Consider the following 18,199-nt stretch of genomic DNA (forward strand, 5'->3'; position numbering starts at 1 on the left):
GTCTTTGATCTTAAAGACGGAGAAATTTCACGTTGGAGAGTTTTTTTTTTTTTATCTCTAACTAATTACTACGACTAACAAAAACAACAACAATAATAACAACGATGGTCAGTTTATTTTTGAAAAGGAAGCTGAACTTTACGAGCTGTTCCTGAAAGCAACGTTTCCTAGCAACAACATAACGTTAGCTGGCCAGCTAGCTCGCTAATCTCTCAACGAAACTTTCCTCTAAACAATAAGAAGTGTTTTAAAGCGGGACGAAACGAGATTCAGCTCATAAATATCAGATAGAAACCCAACAATGGAGGTTGAAAACGGCCCCGAGGACTCAGAAAAGTTGTTATATTTGGTACAAATTCGCTACCTGGATGAGCAGCTGAACAGGTAACGGCATGCTAACGGTGGCTAATTCTTAGCTAACAGTTTCCATAAACGTAAAATAATGTTTAACTATTATTATTATTTATTTTTTGAAATCTTTTTATTCAAAATATTTATTGTACTTTGCTCAATTTGTGACGTTAGTTATTTTAGCATTAGCTCCAATCTGTCACTGTTACATGCCAAATAAATGTAGTGATAAAAGGTGTATTAATAAAGGTAGCCTCAGTTTTGACTTTTATTCTGAGTAAAGTGTGTTTTATTTGCAGAATTAAGATGTTTACATACACATTAATATTTTGTTGCCTAAAGCTGTTTCCTGATTTCATACAGAACTATCATAACTATTTTAAAATTTGTATTATCATATTATAATGTAAAAATGTATTCCCAACAACAACCACAGAAACATTATAATATAATAATAGTAATACAAAGTGCCACGTCTCCATCTTCATTGTGCAGATGTCAGACGAGATGCGATGAGCTGGAGAAGCAGAAAGCGCAGCTCTCCACTGAGTACAGCGTGCTGGAGAAGGAGAAGAGAGATCTCACTGAGATCCTGAAACGGGCCGAGGCTGTCAAAGAGAATCGGGTGGAGGAGCTGAAGGAGCAGCTGGGGCTTCAGCGGCGGGCAGCACAGCAGCACAGAGAAGCCCTGAAGCTGCAGCACAGGCAGAAGATGCAGGAACTGCAAGAACCAATTGACAAACTCATCTCAGAGAGAGGGATGCAGGGTGAGAGTCATGAAGTGTCTGAGTGATTGGAGGAAAGGGTTTCATTACACTGTTTTTAGATTTATCAGTCATTCTCTGGATTTATGAGTTTGGCACCGCTCTCAGAAAGACTCATTACAATGTGTTGTTTTTTGCACAAAATTGGGTTTTGCTCTTTGACCTTGATAATGAACTCCAACTCGTTTATTTTGCTCTATTATTTTCTGATATGTGACATGTCGCTATGTGTCTTTTCCCAGTATGTTAATCGTAAATTGCTGAAGAGCAACAGAGCAGGTACCACTGAGATCATGTTGTGTGAAAGATGTGTCTTAATGTGTATCCGAATTGTATGTTTTGGAAAATTCATGTCTAAAATGTCTCTTCCTCCATTCTTGTCCAAGCAAGTTTTGTGACGCAGACCGTGGGAAGCTTCCTCCCCTTTGTTTACTCCCTTCTCCTTTCAGCGGCAAAGATGGAGGAGCAGAAGGAGCTGCTGGTGCAGATGATGCGGCAACTGTCTGAAGAGGATTCTGAGCGGAAGCAGCTGGTCAGTCAGAGGGAAGAGATCGAAGCTGCTGTCGACAGAACAAAGATGGCAGTCATGTCGGCTAAAGAAAAGTAAAGTCAAAGATGATGAGGACAGTTAGCATGCACAGCTACATCTATAAAGTAATTCAGTGGAGTCTGTATATGTGTGTGATTGTATGAATTCAATCTAATAACAGATACTTCCCATTCTTTTCCAGTTAGTGCACAGAGTGGATCAGCTTTTCCCTCATCCTTATTTTGTCCCACATGTGGGGGTATAGCTCAGTGGTAGAGCGTTTGACTGCAGCTTAAGAGGTCTCTGCTTCAAGTCCGGATGTCCCCTACGTCTCATTTATAATGTCTAATTATTGTGTGACAAGCTGTTGTTGAAGTCCTCAGTATAAGTCCGTAGTTTGAAGTTACAGCTGCAGTCCACATCTAGAAGTCTATGCTATGAATTAGTTTGAAGTGTACGTCTGCTGCTGACCTCTTTATTCATGTTTGACTGACTGGTGATTTAACGTATTGGTTGTCCTCCAACAACAGGTTGAATGAGGAGATGCAGCACACAGTGGACATGTATGTTCAGGAGACGTTGGCAGTCATACATAGGGTGGAGAGAGCCCAGCACAAAAAGATCCTGGAGCAGCAACAGTTCACGTTGGAGGAAAGGGAAGTTCTTTTGAAGGAGACAGAAATCCTGCAAGTGAGTCACAGAAAGCTTTCCAAGAAGAAAGATGATCTGGACAGAGAGGTTGATAGCGTTCAAAAGGAGAGTTTCAAGCTCAAGAAGGTAAGAAGTGACATATCCAGGGCTCACTGTTGAGTCTGAATCAGGCCTGGCCTCGTCTTTGTTAGAAGATCAAATTTGGTGTCAGGTTCCTCTTTTACTCTTTGGGCCAACTGTTCTTTTAACTGTTCTGTAGTCAGCTCAAACATTTAGGCTAACCCTAACCTCCTACCCAAAGACTTAACTTCTTTTTAGTAAATAAGCTGCAGACAGAGCAGGAGCACACCCCCAACTCCTCTGAAGTCCAAGGAGTTGGGTGTGTTGTCTTCACACACACATTGGATGTGCTGATGACTATGCAACGTTGTTAATGACCGTTGACCTTCACAATGGTATAGCTAGAGCTAGAGCATTTGACTGCAGATCAAGAGATTTCCGGTACAAATCTGGATGCCCCCTGGTTTACATTTATACTGCCTCATAGATGATGTGACGCCTCCACCATTCACAAACTTAAACTAAGTCAGCAGGTTCTGATGCCTTAGTGACACAGTAATGAATGTACTGCAGCAGGTAGTGGGGAAGAAGAGCACAGGGAAGGGTCCTCAAGATGCACTTTGCTTTCTGAAGGTGCAACTTCTTGTCAGTGCCCAAATTATGGATCTTGACCTGCTGTCAAATGAGGTTGTTGTTGTCTGCAATATCCCTCACATCCTCTTGAGGCTGGATGTTGCTGGATGCTAATGATGATGTGATGCTATTAGTGAAACATTGTTTTACTGCTTAAAGCAACAGACTCTGGGATCTGTCACACTAAGCGAGAATCCTACTTCTAGACCAACAAGTCACTTCAAAAATAATAATAAGCCTGGTTAAATTATCAAGATGGTCAGTAAAAGCAGACCGCACCTCTGTTTCTTCAGAAGGTGGCGAAGCTCAAAAAGCAGTGCAGTGAGCTGAAGGAGAAGGTGATGGACTGGAGCATCACTGACACCCTGGAGCACATCAAGGCTCTTAGGTAAGAGTCTGCTCTTTGTCCATGTTTAGTATTATGGAGGGCTACAACACTAACACACTTCACTTTGTGGGAGTATCACAGCTTTTTGTTAAACATGGTGTTTGTTATGTTGGAGTTATCAACTCTGTTATTTTTTCCATAAATGTAATTCAGGGGGCATCCGGATTTGAACCGGAGACCTCTTGATCTGCAGTCAAATGCTCTACCACTGAGCTATACCCCCACACGTTTGCCCCCACATACTTTCAGAGAACAAATGTCCTCATTGTCTGAGAAACTAGCACAAAAAACAGCTGTGGTGGATCAGCTGGGGGCTGAGATCCAGAAGGAGAGGAGCCGGAGTCGGCAGCTAACAGGCGTCAAGCGGGAGGCAGCCATCATACTCGGACACATCCTGATGGTAAAACACAGTCTGGGCCAGAAACATCAAAACATGGGCCCTGGAATATCACAGCATCTGTGGGAGTTGTTGAACGGTGGGGGTATTCAGATCCTTCACTAAAGATCTTCAGCTATAAATACAGCAAAGTCAAATATTCTCTTAGTATAGACCAGTGACATCTGTAGCAACAAGTAAACGGGGGCTGAGCTTTCTGCATAAATCCAAGAATGTTTAATATTCAAAATATGCAACGTCAGAAGTGACCGCAGCTGCAGGTTTGAAAAGCCTCCTGTCTGTAATTTAGGACTCAGTGAAACCTTCAGAGACTCAGTGGAGGATGCAGAGACTGCTGGAGATCCTGGAGAGCACCGCTCCCCAGAGGTAGATTAACTGTTACCATTCAAACAACAGTCAAACAAAATTGCATCAATCATCGTAAACAAAGCTGCAGTTTAAAGTTTTAAAGATGCACTAAAATAACTTGACGTGATCCCACAATGCTGCTGTCACTGCACATACAGCTCTGTGCCAACAACTCATGTTTAAAAACATCTCCATCAGGAGGAGTCTCTGAGAGGTTGAACTCTGCAGCAGGACATTCAGTCTAAACACGCATCCAGAATCATAAAGAACTATCTGCAGAGGCCAGAGTCCTGCAGCAGATGGTCTGGAACCCTCAGAGACCTGATCCCATCTGTCTCATCTGTAGTCAAACCTATCCAAAACCTACATTCCTTCTTTTCCTGATCTGTCCTTGTACACTTTGAGCATCAAGAGCTGAAAATCTGACTTTATCTCTGTTAAATTGTTTACACTGAACTCCAGTTAGTGTTGGTGTCCCGATTCTTCAGTACAGAAGCAGAAAAACCGCTAATGACAAAACCACAGCAGAGTCTGTAGTTTCCCTCAGCTCAGTGTTTTCATTCATCTCATATTACACACCTTCACTTTATGACAGGAAAAATACTGCAGATAACCAAGTATATATTGGAGCTGTCTGAACCTGGTGGCCAGAAAACTGAAATGATGAGTGCTAATGTTACTCTGGAAGCCCGGATGTGTAAATAAGCAGCTGTTGGCCCAGAGGTTCACCCTGTCAGGTTGAATATGGTGACATGTCAACAGTGCATGCAATTTCCAAAACAGATCAGTGCATTGCAGTAAAGATTTTGTAAGAATAAACCACAATTGTTTTTTTGGTGTATAATCAGTTGTTTTGTGTAAATGTTCTTGTTCTGTCTGCAGTCAGAAAAACGTCCAGCTCTGCTGATTCAGAGGCGGGAGCCTGCACCGACTGCTCATCCAACCCCAGTCAGCGTTAACAAACATTCATCCCGTTTTCTCATTTCAAAATAAAGTTTAATTACTTTAATCCTGCTGCTGCTCGAACCACCAATTCTCAAATATCTTCTTTCATCTGAGCAATATTCATGTTGTTGCAGCTAAAACTGATAGATTGTGACTGTTCAGCTTTTATTTGGGTCTAGATCCAGATGTCAGACTTGTTTGTAGAGTTTGCAAAGTATTTCTCAGGAAATGAATTGGATTGTAGGCTGGGAGGATCGGACAGTTAACAGATAAAGACTGAAGTCCTGGTCTGATGGATGAGGACTTCTGGTCTGACTCAGGAGACCGATGAAGCACAGCAGAGTATCCGGTTACCAAGGAGCACAAAGAAAAACACAACAGAGAGCTCCAGTTTAATGTTGGCAGCCAAGTAAAGATGCCAGGAGTGAAGTCTGAGACAGAGAGGATTCCATTACATCAGGTGTCTGAGCAGCACCTGGGGCCCAGACAGGTGACGCCCACCACACATGGTGACCTGCCCGTCCAATCAGGACGAGGACAAGACAAGTGCCAACCCTCTGTGACGTCATCAGTGAAGCCAAGTCGCGGGGGTTCTGGTGACCCAGCTCACTCCATCACAGGGCCAACACACAAAGACAGACAGAGACCAACAACCACTCCAACCACTCCTCCTGGTCTGTTCCCCTCTAAATGAACATCATGTTGTATTTCAGACTGAGACCATAAACTCATCAGGAAAACGTTTACTGAGGAGGAGGAGGGACATTTTCCCATAGACTTAAATATAAAGGAGGAGGAGGAACATTTTCCCACAGACTTCAATGTAAAGGAAGAGGAGGGACATTTTCCCATCGACTTAAACATAAAGGAGGAGGGACATTTTCCCATAGACTTCAGTGTAAAGGAGGAGGAGGAGGAACATTTTCCTATAGACTTCAATGTAAAGGAGGAGGAGGAGGGACATTTTCCCATAGACTTCAATATAAAGGAGGAGGAGGGACATTTTCCTATAGACTTAAACGTAAAGGAGGAGGGACATTTTCCCATAGACTTAAATATAAAGGAGGAGGAGGGACATTTTCCTATAGACTTAAACGTAAAGGAGGAGGGACATTTTCCCATAGACTTAAACATAAAGGAGGAGGGACATTTTCCCATAGACTTCAGTATAAAGGAGGAGGAGGGACATTTTCCCATAGACTTCAGTATAAAGGAGGAGGAGGGACATTTTCCCATAGACTTCAGTATAAAGGAGGAGGAGGGACATTTTCCCATCGACTTAAACATAAAGGAGGAGGGACATTTTCCCATAGACTTCAGTGTAAAGGAGGAGGAGGAGGAACATTTTCCTATAGACTTCAATGTAAAGGAGGAGGAGGAGGGACATTTTCCCATAGACTTAAACGTAAAGGAGGAGGAGGGACATTTTCCCATAGACTTAAACATAAAGGAGGAGGAGGGACATTTTCCCATAGACTTCAGTATAAAGGAGGAGGAGGGACATTTTCCCATAGACTTAAAGGTAAAGGAGGAGGAGGGACATTTTCCCATAGACTTAAACATAAAGGAGGAGGAGGGACATTTTCCCATAGACTTCAGTATAAAGGAGGAGGAGGGACATTTTCCCATAGACTTAAAGGTAAAGGAGGAGGAGGGACATTTTCCCATAGACTTAAACATAAAGGAGGAGGAGGGACATTTTCCCATAGACTTAAACATAAAGGAGGAGGAGGGACATTTTACCATAGACTTAAACATAAAGGAGGAGGAGGGACATTTTCCCATAGACTTCAGTATAAAGGAGGAGGGGGGACGTTTTCCTATAGACTTCAATATAAAGGAGGAGGAGGGACATTTTCCCATAGACTTCAGTATAAAGGAGGAGGAGGGACATTTTCCCATAGACTTCAGTATAAAGGAGGAGGAGGGACATTTTCCTATAGACTTAAACGTAAAGGAGGAGGGACATTTTCCCATAGACTTAAACATAAAGGAGGAGGGACATTTTCCCATAGACTTCAGTGTAAAGGAGGAGGAGGAGGAACATTTTCCTATAGACTTCAATGTAAAGGAGGAGGAGGAGGGACATTTTCCCATAGACTTAAACGTAAAGGAGGAGGAGGGACATTTTCCCATAGACTTCAGTATAAAGGAGGAGGAGGGACATTTTCCCATAGACTTAAAGGTAAAGGAGGAGGGACATTTTCCCATAGACTTAAACGTAAAGGAGGAGGAGGGACATTTTCCCATAGACTTCAGTATAAAGGAGGAGGAGGGACATTTTCCCATAGACTTCAGTCCGCTCTGGTGTTTCCTCCTTTAGCAGAGAAACAACAGAACGTGACTCTGTGTTTCTGAACCGGAGGTCGGCGGAGGCGGAGCCCGGAGCGGACCGGAGGGGGACACTGACACGGAGGGGAAGGCGGCGGACACGAAGCCCGCAGCCCGACAGGATGGAGCTCTACCTGGACCTGCTGTCTCAGCCCTGCCGCTCCGTGTTCCTGTTCGCCAAGCTGGCCCGGATCCCCTTCGACTTCAAGCATGTGGACCTGTCTGCAGGTAACTCCACTCAGCCACGTGACTTGTAGACTTAGATTGTGCTCCATTTATCCCACATATGGGAGATCCGTCTAACCCTGACCAACCACAGGTACGGAAGAATACTAGGAAAGAAACAAGGAGCAGGAAGACAGAGAGACATGAAGTGACAGCGCTGTGAATGTGTTGTTGCATAAGCCTCATATCTCCACACACACACACACACACACACACACACACACACACACACACTCCCTCGCTTCTTCCTCCTTTGTTACAGTTTGTGTAAACAGTTTGCTCCAGCCGTGAGTTGAATGTCCCACAAGAATTAACCTCGTTATGTAAACAAGAATTCAGGAAAAAGCCCAAATCAAACCAAAGCAGCAGCTCATCCAGGCTATCAGTTTACATTTTGACTTTTGGTCCGCAAATCTGTCAGTTTCATTAACTGCTTCACGACTTCTTCAAACAGCCGGACTCTCTGACGTTTTGGGTCAGAGGTCAAAGCAGTCAGACAAATCACCACGGCAACCATGAGCTGGCTGGACGTGAGCAGAAAGCTGCTGGGAAAAGAAAATGGAGGAAAGAGAATCAGAAGAGAAAGATAAAAAAAAAAAAAAAAAACATCTTCATAAATTTTGAAGATTGTTTGAGGTTTCAGTTGTATCTGGAGGAAGTTACTCCAAATTTGGCACAGACGTTCACTTAGATTTAAGAATACATACATTATATTTTGGTGTCAAAGTTCAAAGGTCAGCTCCTTAAAGGTGTCAGCCGAATTCAGTTGTTTCTCTGTTTTATCATGTCTCATTCTGGTTCTGTGCCTGTCTCAGGTCACCAACACAGCGAGGAGTTTGGTCAAATCAGCATGATCCGGAAGGTTCCCGTCATGAAGGATGGAAGCTTCGTCCTGACCGAAAGGTACGACGACGGGTTGGGTTTGATTCGCCACTTACAAATAATTCAGATCAGCCTTAGACGGTCAACGCTGATGTTCACCGAGCTGCTGTTTCCTCCTGTCTTCACATATTCAACCCAAGCATTTGAGTTATGATGGAAACCTCAAAGGAAATGTTAAGGGCCATTTCCCCCAAATCACAAAAACGCCTTCTCCCAGCAGATAGTTGTGGTTTTATGTTCTGAGCGCCTTCAGTCTCCATCTGAGACTCTGTCTCCATCCCAAAACAACACAATTGAATGGATTTCTTTTTCCTTTTAATGGTGCTTAAATATTTTCAGTCTTTGAGGTATCAAATTCAGGATGAGCTTATTTTATCAGAAAAGTGACAAGTTTTTTCAATATTAAAGCATCTGACGTACAAAATTCAAACACTGGTGTCTTCCTGCTGTCTGCGTTGCAGCGTTGCCATCCTGGAGTACATGGCGCAGAAATATTCTGTTGCAGATCACTGGTTTCCAGCCGACCTGCAGCAGCGAGCTCGGGTTAATGAATACCTGTCCTGGCAGCACATGAACCTCAGAGCTCACGGCTCAAAGGTCTTCCTGCTCAGGGTAAGAGTCCTGGATCAACCCGGAGCTGTGAACTCAGCTGACCTACTTCAGTTTTTAGTTATGTAACAGATTCAACTAACTATCTTTGTTTTTCCGTCCAAGCAGATTCTGTTTCCTGTCATCATGGGCTCTGAGGCCCCAAAGGACAAGATGGATGCCGCCATGGAGGATTTGAAACAATCACTCAACCTGCTGGAGGCAAAATTCCTGCAGAACAAACCGTTCATCATCGGTGACAAAATCTCTCTGGCTGATCTGGTGGCTCTGGTGGAGATCATGCAGGTAGTTCTTTTTCCTTCTTCTTTTGTGGTGGTTAGATGTATTTTTTTTTTTTTGTGTCCCTTAACTTTAAATAAGTGCTGTAGCATTTAAAAGATGATTCAAAGAGGCACCACAGCTTCATCATCATCTTCAACCTTCTTATGATGCCGAAGTCTGTGCAGGTTCACAGTCATCCAGGTCAAAGATCTCTGAGGAAGTTGAACCGAGTTCATTTTGTGGATTTGTTGTAGATTTTTGAAGACGTTTCATGCATGTGTAGTGTAGTTTCATACGAATGCTATATTATGTTTCTAAGAATGTGTGTGTGTTTGTGCGTCCCGCAGCCTGTTGGAGCCGGAGTCAACGTGTTTGAGGGTCGTCCGAAGCTGACAGCCTGGAGAGACCGGGTGAAGAAGGAGCTGGGTGAGAAGCTGTTCGACGAGTCTCATGACGGCATCATGAACATCAGCAGCCTCCCGCAGAAGATGCAGAACAGCGCAGACCTGGAGATGCTCAAACCAAAATTTCAGAAGCTTTTCAAGTGAGGAGAGAATAAAATGACTGACAGTTTAATGGGTGAGGGTGATTCTTCTATCAGCAGAATTAATTTGGATTCAGGTTTGTTATAAAATTATTCTGTCAGCATTAAAACTGCAAGCTGTACCGTGACTGAATGTGCATTTACAACCACAAACATTAAAGGGATGGATTCATCCACAATATATGTAACCTAAAAAAGACTGTGTCGGTTTTTCTTCATGTGGCAGCCAAAGTTTTCAAACAGAGCAAATCTCAACCTTATTGATGTAAAATTATTTACAGACTCCACCAGAGCAGCGACAGACTCATCTGCCCCGACAAAAAGTGAACCGCCATTTGGAACGTATTTACGCAGTAAACGCTGCAGACGGACCTTTAGGTTAAAATACTCCAATATAAAATGGCTTCAGTACAAGTTTAAACTCTGAATTCACTGTCAGCGTAGAAGAGTTTCTGTCACAGAAACTGAGTCTCATTGTTTTCTTCTGGACTTTCTGCTCAGTTTCCTTCACAGAAATCCACTTGTCCTGCCGGAGACAAGAAGCTCTTTATCCCGAAGAGACGCTGAAAAATTCAAACATGGAAGCACTGAATTAATGAGTTTCTTCTCTAATCAGATGCTGAAACTTTGTTGACTGTGAAATGCTTCAGGTCCCAGTTGTGGTCTCAGCTGAGTGCAGTATTTCTACAGACAATAATATACAATGAACATGTTAAAGGTTTGTGTGGCGTTTCTATTGTGAAGTGTTTAGAAGACGCATGTCTCAGGACGCATTTCTCAATATTTCAACCTCACAATTTTAAGTAAATATATTTAACACATTTTTAAAGAAAGATGCAAAAAATGATGAAATCACATTTAACATTGAACACTTTATGAAAATGACAGCATGTCAAAAATATTGTTATTGTCATTAGAAAATAAATATAAAATTAGTGAGATAAATTATAAACAATGAAGAGAATTTCTCACCATCTTCATGCCTTTATTCCAAAATGAATTTCATTTATTTGAACCATTTTATCTCCTGCTTTGGACTGACGTTACTACTTTTTTTTATAATTGATTTATCAAGAAAAATAAAGAAAAAACTGTCATTTTATTTCAGTCTGAAGATAAAATGTGTTTTGTGACAGGAGTCCATTATCTGTTTAATGTTTGTGTAGATCTTTGTGTTGCTGTTGTTGTGCAGCTGCTGAGTTTGGACACGTGACCTCCAGCAGGAAGAAGCCCGCAGACAGTCAGCTCCTCCGGCAGCATGAAGACCTGCAGCCCGCTCGGCCTCTGCCAGTACGACACCACCAAGCTGGTCCGGATCCGGAGTGTCCGGCTCGGATCCCTCAAATGGAGCCTGAACACCGCGATCCTGCTTTTCATCTGGTGAGACACCGAGCGGGGGGGGCAGCTGCTGGGGGGGGGGGCAGCTGCTGACCGGGAGAGGTTGCTGCTGAGGGGGGGAAGCTGCTCCTTCTGACCGGGGGAAGCTGCTCCTTCTGACCGGGGGAAGCTGCTCCTCCTGACGGGGGGAAGCTGCTCCTTCTGACCGGGGGAAGCTGCTCCTTCTGACCGGGGGAAGCTGCTCCTCCTGACGGGGGGAAGCTGCTCCTTCTGACCGGGGGAAGCTGCTCCTTCTGACCGGGGGAAGCTGCTCCTCCTGACCGGGGGGAGGCTCCTTCTGACCGGGAGAGGCAGCTGCTGAGGGGGGGAGGCTGCTCCTTCTGACCGGGGGAAGCTGCTCCTCCTGACGGGGGGAAGCTGCTCCTCCTGACCGGGGGGAGGCTCCTTCTGACCGGGAGAGGCTGCTCCTTCTGACCGGGGGAAGCTGCTCCTCCTGACGGGGGGGAGGCTCCTTCTGACCGGGGGAAGCTGCTCCTCCTGACCGGGGGGAGGCTCCTCCTGACGGGGGGAAGCTGCTCCTCCTGACCGGGGGAAGCTGCTCCTTCTTTCGGGGCTTTTAACGAACTTAAACTCAGATAAAGAACTCAAACCTTGTTTAGATGAATCAGCTGGTTTTATCTTTCTGACTTTGTTTCCAGATTTAACGAGGCTATCCGAAGTATGGAAGCTCAGATATGATGACATTAATGTTGGAGATTAAGAATATTAAATATGAAATATAACATGACGGCCTGGTGTGTCAGAAAAATGTCAAACTTTACATCAATATTTATTTTGTGTGGCAAATTAATGTGATATTTAAATTGGGACTTTGGTCAAGTATTTATTTAGTATGTAAAAAGAATGAGAAATTTAATCCAAATAACAATTTAGTTCATCAAACTTGATACCAATATTTACTTTGTGTGTCAAATGAATGTGACATTTAGTTTAAATCATAAGTCATTGTCAAGTTTTAGAAATGTGCCTTTTGTAGGATGTGTGTGGATGAGATCTTATTTATTTTATTATTTATTTGTGTGAAATAAATTGTGCGCCTTCGGTGCAGCATCTCCAATTCTGTTGTATCAGACCCCAGCTACATAAAGTAGAATGTAAAAGAGGAAATTATATCGCTATTTTCTACCTAAATGTTTTGCTGATTAATCTAGAAAATGGATTTTCAATTCCAGCGTTGACTGCAGAATGTGGTGTTTGTTTTTTGCAGCGTTATGATGCTGTGGAACAGGAAGTACCAGGAGTTCGACCTGGTTGTGAGCTCCGTCACCACCAAGGTGAAGGGCGTGGCTCAGACCCGCCTGCCGGGGGTCGGGGATGTGGTCTGGGATGTGGTGGACTACAGCGGGCCCTCACAGGTGGGAGCCGGCGGTCTTTGTGTTCTGGACTGTGGAGTCGTGGAGAGAATTTAAAGACTTTTTGTTTGTTTTCAGGACAAAAACTCCTTCTTCGTGGTGACCAATGTGATTGTGACAAAGAACCAGAAGCAGGGAAAATGCCCCGAGGTGCTTTTTGGTGCTTTCTTCATGGTCCAGTGGTTCAGATGACCAGCAGCACTTTCTCACGTTGAAGCAGTGTTTATGTTCCAGGCTCCTCGGAATGGCCGACCGTGTCAGACTGATAAGGACTGTGAGAAAGGAGCCTGGGACCAGCAGAGCCACGGTACACCCACTTCTGCTAGATCTGGATTAGACTAGACCCCTTCAGCGCCTGTTCGCACAGCCCCGATCCTGGACTGGATTGAAAACCAACAACGGACAATTCCACTCAACTTACTGGGCCACTGTTGTTATTTTACTATGAACGAATCAATCGGCTGCTGAAAATAGTCCCAGACAAATGGGCCAAGTCCTCCCGTCTGTTACAACCTGCAGCTTCTTTTGGGAATTAAATCCTTTACACATGAAGCTAAATGTGCCTAGAAAAGTGTTCAGTTCTTTTAAAAATGCAATCATTGTCAACATAGTTTGGCTGGAATTTATAAAAAATACTGAAAGCAGACTTCTGCATTAAATATGAATATAAAATAAGATTAAAGGAACTGATCTAATGAAACAGATATTTTAGTTAATTCTTCCTCACGAAGCTGCTCAGACTGTCAGAGATTGGGCTTCTGTTAGAATTAGATCGGCACGATGCAGGAATCGAACCTGTGATTTCTCAGACTGCGTGTTTGTCGCCTTCAGGGATTCAGACGGGATCATGTGTGAAGTTTGACATGTTGAAGAAAACCTGTGAAGTTTCTGCTTGGTGTCCGGTGGAAAGAAGCACGAACCCTCCACGGTAAAGAATTTTCCTTTTGGTCGTGATGATTTTGTTCAGTCAGGCCAACACTTGACACAACAGACCCCACCCAGCGTTGGTTGTCAGTTGTGCTTTTATTCTCCCTGAGCTGATGCTGAGCTGATTGTCTTCTGCTTCAGACCTGCCATGCTGGAAGCAGCTGAGAACTTCACAGTCCTCATCAAGAACACCGTCAGGTTTCCTGCGTTCAACTTCTTCAAGTGAGTCTATCAAATTTATCACCGGATATTTTTCATTTAACTGATCTACGTTTTTCATCGTAATAAGTCTATTTGATAAGAATGGAGCTGTTTTTCCTCCTTAAACTGGAGAATCAGCTCTCTTTGACTTCAGTGGATGAACTCATTAATAAAGCTTTTTCAGTGGCAGACCAACATCATGTTTTTGTTTTATTTCAAACATTTGTTGTTAATGGAATAGATGAATTTGTATCATCTTCTCCATGATTTAAAATTCGATAAATGACACCAATACTTAATTTCATCATAGTCACCATAAACTGAGACAGTGAGTTATCACTTCCTCTCAGCAGGAGAAGAACTCAGACTGACTGAGTCTGTCTGTCTGTTTCAGGAGGAACATCCTCCCGAACATGAACGACAGCTACCTGAGGAGCTGCCATCGAGGAAACGACTCTCTGTGTCCCATCTTCAGGCTGGGAGACGTCGTCCGAGAGGCCGGGGAGAAGTTCTCCAACATGGCAGTCGAGGTGGGACTGCGTGTCCAAATATCCCTGCTCTCTCTGTCCTTTCCCAAAAGGCAAGACAGCGGAGGTTTATTTGTATAAACACCACGGTGCTTTGCATACAGACAGAAAAAAGTAAGAGCAGTGGCCTGGACAAATCCTAAAATAATTCAGGTAAAATGATAAAAAAGAAAATGCAGCTGTTTGGGCATGTTAAGAGAAGTACAGTCCAGGTTTCATACACAGGAGCATGAGAAGAGAAATGGATTTAGAAGTATCAACATTTGGTGCCGATTTCACCTCCACCGGCAGTTTGAGCATGTTTAATCAGGACCGGAGTCCTGCTGGGTTTATATCCTCCACACATATCAAAGATGTATTCTGGTCCCAGACCGTTCTGTGATTTGTAAACTAGCAGAACCAGGTTTTAAATCTGTGTACAGATTTAAAACCTTCTGGGGAGTCCGGTCAGAAGATGTGACAGAAATCAAGTTTACTGCAGACGAGCACATGGATGAGCTTCTCCTGGTCTGTTTGGTTCAACTAAAGGTCAAACAACCCCCCCAGAAAAAATAACTTTCCAAAAGTTTTAATCTTTAGTTTTTCCACTCATTTCATCTGAATCCTTTTAGCTGTCAGTTTTCTGCATGAACTATGTGAATACTTGAAACGGTTCTGTTTGGTATCCCCCAAACCAAATTACCTTCATAGGTAAGCACATTAACTCAGGATTCTGTCATTATGAGACCAGACTGGGTTTTTCTGCCCACTGTTGAATATTTTTCTTTTTTGTTTGTGGAAGTGAAACTGAGCCGATAATAAAAATGAGGAAATGAATCTGCGGCACAGCTCCTTCGGTTTGTGTGGACGGAGGAGTCAGAACCGTCAGTTCCTTTAAAACAAGTGAAAGCTGCTCTGTGTGATGCGTTTCCTGTCTCGGACCACAGGGTGGCGTCATCGGCATCCTGATCAAGTGGGACTGCAACCTGGACCGGCTGATGCAGCGCTGCCTGCCCAGATACACCTTCAAACGGCTGGACGAGAAGGAGAGCAACAGGACGCTGTACCCCGGCCTCAACTTCAGGTCAGACAGGGGTCAAAGGTCAAGAGATGCATCTCTGTGCAAAGGTACAGAGAGGAGAACAACTTTATTCATCCTCTTATTTTGATGTCTTCATCATTTCCGGGACCATCTGAAATCAGTTTGTCCCATTTAATGTTCCATTAGAGCTGGTTTGTTTTCATATTTGTTTTCATAGAATCCATGAAACCAAAACTAAGATCTACAGAGTTTGTCCTGTTTCCTTTAATCAGTGTCAACAGCCGTAGAGATCCTCTCCTTTCCTTTCCTTTCCTTTCCTTTCCTTTCCTTTCCTTTCCTTTCCTTTCCTTTCCTTTCCTCTCCTTTCCTCTCCTCTCCTCTCCTCTCCTCTCCTCTCCTTTCCTTCCCTCTCCTCTCCTCTCCTTCCCTCTCCTCTCCTCTCCTCTCCTTTCCTCTCCTTTCCTTTCCTCTCCTCTCCTCTCCTCTCCTCTCCTCTCTCTTTGTGGTTTCAGCACATTAATATGAGTAAACCTGCTTCATGTTAAAGGTCAAAGGTCGTTCTGTTTTGTCAGGTTTGCGAAGTACAACATGGTGAACGGCGTGGAGGAGCGGACGTTGTACAAAGCGTTTGGGATCAGGTTTGACGTCATGGTGTTCGGACAAGTGAGTACAGTCTCCTCTTTCAATTTGATTTTTGTATATTCTGGTTTTCTTCCTTTATTTTTCTTTAAGCAGTAAATATATGCTGACCCTGCTGATTCTTTATCTGTCTGATAAACCTTCTTCACCCTGTTCTGACCTCTGTGTTTCCAAACTGTGTGGAGAAGAAACATGCAAACTAACTAGTGACAGTTTGTGTTTTGCAGGCAGGACGGTTCAGCTTCATTCAGCTCATCATCTACATCGGATCGACGCTGTCCTACTACGCTCTGGTGAGCGACCACACACGAGTCCATTCACGCATTTATCCTCCATCAGCGCCGAACACAGTCCAGAGCAGCGTCCGTATCTGGACAAGCTGCAAGCAGCTGAATAAACTCACTCAGATTTCATATAATTAACAGAAACAGGTCTGACCTGCTAAAATATAAATACAGATTACCATCTCACTCATGTTCAAAGGTTCGTACTGTCAGCTGATGGCTGGTTTAGAAAACTGCAGAGATCTAGATATCGACACTTAACCTTTAAAGAGGAAGTCGGGGGTCTTTCTGGCTCAGGTCAGTTTTTATAGGGTTTCCATGGAAACTGCATCTAGTGGCCATTACAGGATTTGCATCTTTGTGGACATGAGGTCGACATCATGTGTGTGTCTCTTCCTCCAGACAACGGTGTTCCTCGATTGGCTGATTGGAACCAGCTGTTACTCTGCAGAGATCGGAGAGAACTACTTCCAGAGGAAGGTGGAGTCGGTCCGGGACCAACAGAAGGTGATGAACGGGTCCACGTGACCCGCAGTGTGATGTCGAATGTACTGGATCTGTGAACCTGTTTGTGAATCTGACGGCGTGTTGCAGTGCGTCCTCTGCGTGTCCTACGTGGACGAGAACAACATCCGAGTGGTGAAACAATCACAGAAGAAAAGTTTACAACACATCAAGCCAAAGTCTGTTCAGCCGCGGAAGGTAAAGAAATAACAAGTTCCAGAAGAGTGATGTGGAGAAATGAGTCTTTTTAAATACGTGACAGACGCGAACCAAGTTAATTATCATTTCTTTTTCCTCATTTTAAAGTCTCCACAGATTCAGAATCAGAGTCAGATTCAACTCATCAGTGAAGATTCTAATGAAATAAGATCCCTCACTCCCCCTCAGCTCCACCTTTAAAAAAACTAAGATGGCTGGCAGTCAGCTTTTAACTTGGGTTAACCCTAACCCTAACCCTAACCCTTGTCCTGCTGCTGGTTGAGTCAGAAAGGTTTGTTGTTGAAACTAAAGATTTTCTAAAGAGTATTTTTGTCCCGGCAGGAGGACATTGGACAGCTGAGAGCCGTCCTGTGTCTGCTAAAGCCGGCTGTCGGAGCGGATCAGGACGTTCGGCCTCACCCGGACCATGAAGCCGAGCCGAAGCCCAAAGGCCAGCCTCCGTCCTGGTGCAGATGTGGCTGCTGCAGTCCCTCGTCCGTCCCACAGGAGGAGCTGTGCTGCAGGTGGAGCGAGGGTGCCTGCATCACCTCGTCCGCTCTGTTTGAGCAGCTGGTGTTACAGCGCTCCCTGCTGGAGGCCGTCCTCCTGTACCGGGACCCTCTGGCTCCACCTGCAGGCAGAGGCCAGACTGCCGCCCTGCGCCACTTGGCCTACAGACAATACATCACCTGGAGATTCGGAGACCCCCCCAGTGACACCCAGCCCGCCATCCCCCGCTGCTGCGTGGGGAGAATCAGGGAGGTTTACCCGAGTCCCGACGGACAGTACGGCGGCTTTAGACCTGCCAGGATGGTCTCCATGGAGGCCTGTGCTAACGGAGAGCTGTGAGAGGAGCGAGTCCACGTTTCAGAGCACGGACTAACTGACTACTAACACTGTTCTCATGTTTGATGTTACAAAGCAAAAAAAAAAAAACTAAGAAAACTCGGCCTTCAGTCATTCTTTGTCAGCTTGTGTTCCGTCCGTCAGGATGAAGGGAATAAAAAAAGTAAAGAACACTGCGGAGGGATTAACAGAATGATCAGTGCTTCACATATCCAGTGCAAAATTCATGTTAAAAGAAAAGTATAAAATAAATGTGAACCATCGTGGTCTGGTCTGGATCTTCCTCTTCAGGCAGCATTTTGCCTTTTTATGGCAGAGCAGCAGAAATACGACTGACAGGAGACTCGCCTGGTCCACAGGAAGTCATGAAGAGTTCAGATCAGT

The 18,199-nt window shown here is 44.3% G+C and overlaps 3 protein-coding genes and 2 non-coding genes across 7 annotated transcripts; 4 read left to right on the plus strand and 1 right to left on the minus strand.

The window, feature by feature from the left end:
• Positions 1-301: 301 nt before the first annotated feature.
• cfap157 (cilia and flagella associated protein 157) lies at positions 302-4,143 on the plus strand. Its single transcript, XM_029509973.1, has 7 exons — positions 302-384; positions 847-1,118; positions 1,565-1,718; positions 2,175-2,421; positions 3,282-3,376; positions 3,626-3,776; positions 4,063-4,143. Exons 1-7 carry the CDS (start codon positions 302-304, stop codon positions 4,141-4,143), a joined length of 1,083 nt encoding a protein of 360 aa, XP_029365833.1.
• trnac-gca (transfer RNA cysteine (anticodon GCA)) lies at positions 1,900-1,971 on the plus strand. The gene has a single exon. It is a non-coding gene; the product is annotated as a tRNA-Cys (tRNA).
• trnac-gca (transfer RNA cysteine (anticodon GCA)) lies at positions 3,528-3,599 on the minus strand. Its single transcript has one exon. It is a non-coding gene; the product is annotated as a tRNA-Cys (tRNA).
• Positions 4,144-7,388: 3,245 nt separating the features above from the next.
• gstt1a (glutathione S-transferase theta 1a) lies at positions 7,389-10,126 on the plus strand. The gene is made up of 5 exons (XM_029510461.1): positions 7,389-7,625; positions 8,438-8,525; positions 8,966-9,116; positions 9,222-9,398; positions 9,722-10,126. Exons 1-5 carry the CDS (start codon positions 7,520-7,522, stop codon positions 9,920-9,922), a joined length of 723 nt encoding a protein of 240 aa, XP_029366321.1. The 5' UTR covers positions 7,389-7,519; the 3' UTR covers positions 9,923-10,126.
• Positions 10,127-10,790: 664 nt separating this feature from the next.
• Positions 10,791-17,922, plus strand: p2rx7 (purinergic receptor P2X, ligand-gated ion channel, 7). Of its 3 annotated transcripts, none has more exons than XM_029510512.1 (13): positions 10,791-11,298; positions 12,524-12,671; positions 12,747-12,818; positions 12,889-12,975; positions 13,500-13,596; positions 13,737-13,817; positions 14,191-14,326; positions 15,250-15,386; positions 15,917-16,007; positions 16,211-16,276; positions 16,670-16,774; positions 16,862-16,969; positions 17,312-17,922. In XM_029510512.1, the coding sequence occupies exons 1-13, from the start codon at positions 11,263-11,265 to the stop codon at positions 17,816-17,818; spliced, it is 1,671 nt and encodes a 556-aa protein (XP_029366372.1). In that variant the 5' UTR covers positions 10,791-11,262; the 3' UTR covers positions 17,819-17,922. The 3 variants fall into 3 exon arrangements, with proteins under 3 accessions (XP_029366372.1, XP_029366371.1, XP_029366373.1); XM_029510511.1 differs by having other exon boundaries at positions 12,903-12,975; XM_029510513.1 differs by lacking the exon at positions 10,791-11,298 and adding an exon at positions 11,891-11,974 and having other exon boundaries at positions 12,903-12,975.
• Positions 17,923-18,199: the final 277 nt, after the last annotated feature.

Source organism: Echeneis naucrates, chromosome 9 (assembly GCF_900963305.1).
Source record: "Echeneis naucrates chromosome 9, fEcheNa1.1, whole genome shotgun sequence".
Taxonomy (NCBI): Eukaryota; Metazoa; Chordata; class Actinopteri; order Carangiformes; family Echeneidae; genus Echeneis; species Echeneis naucrates.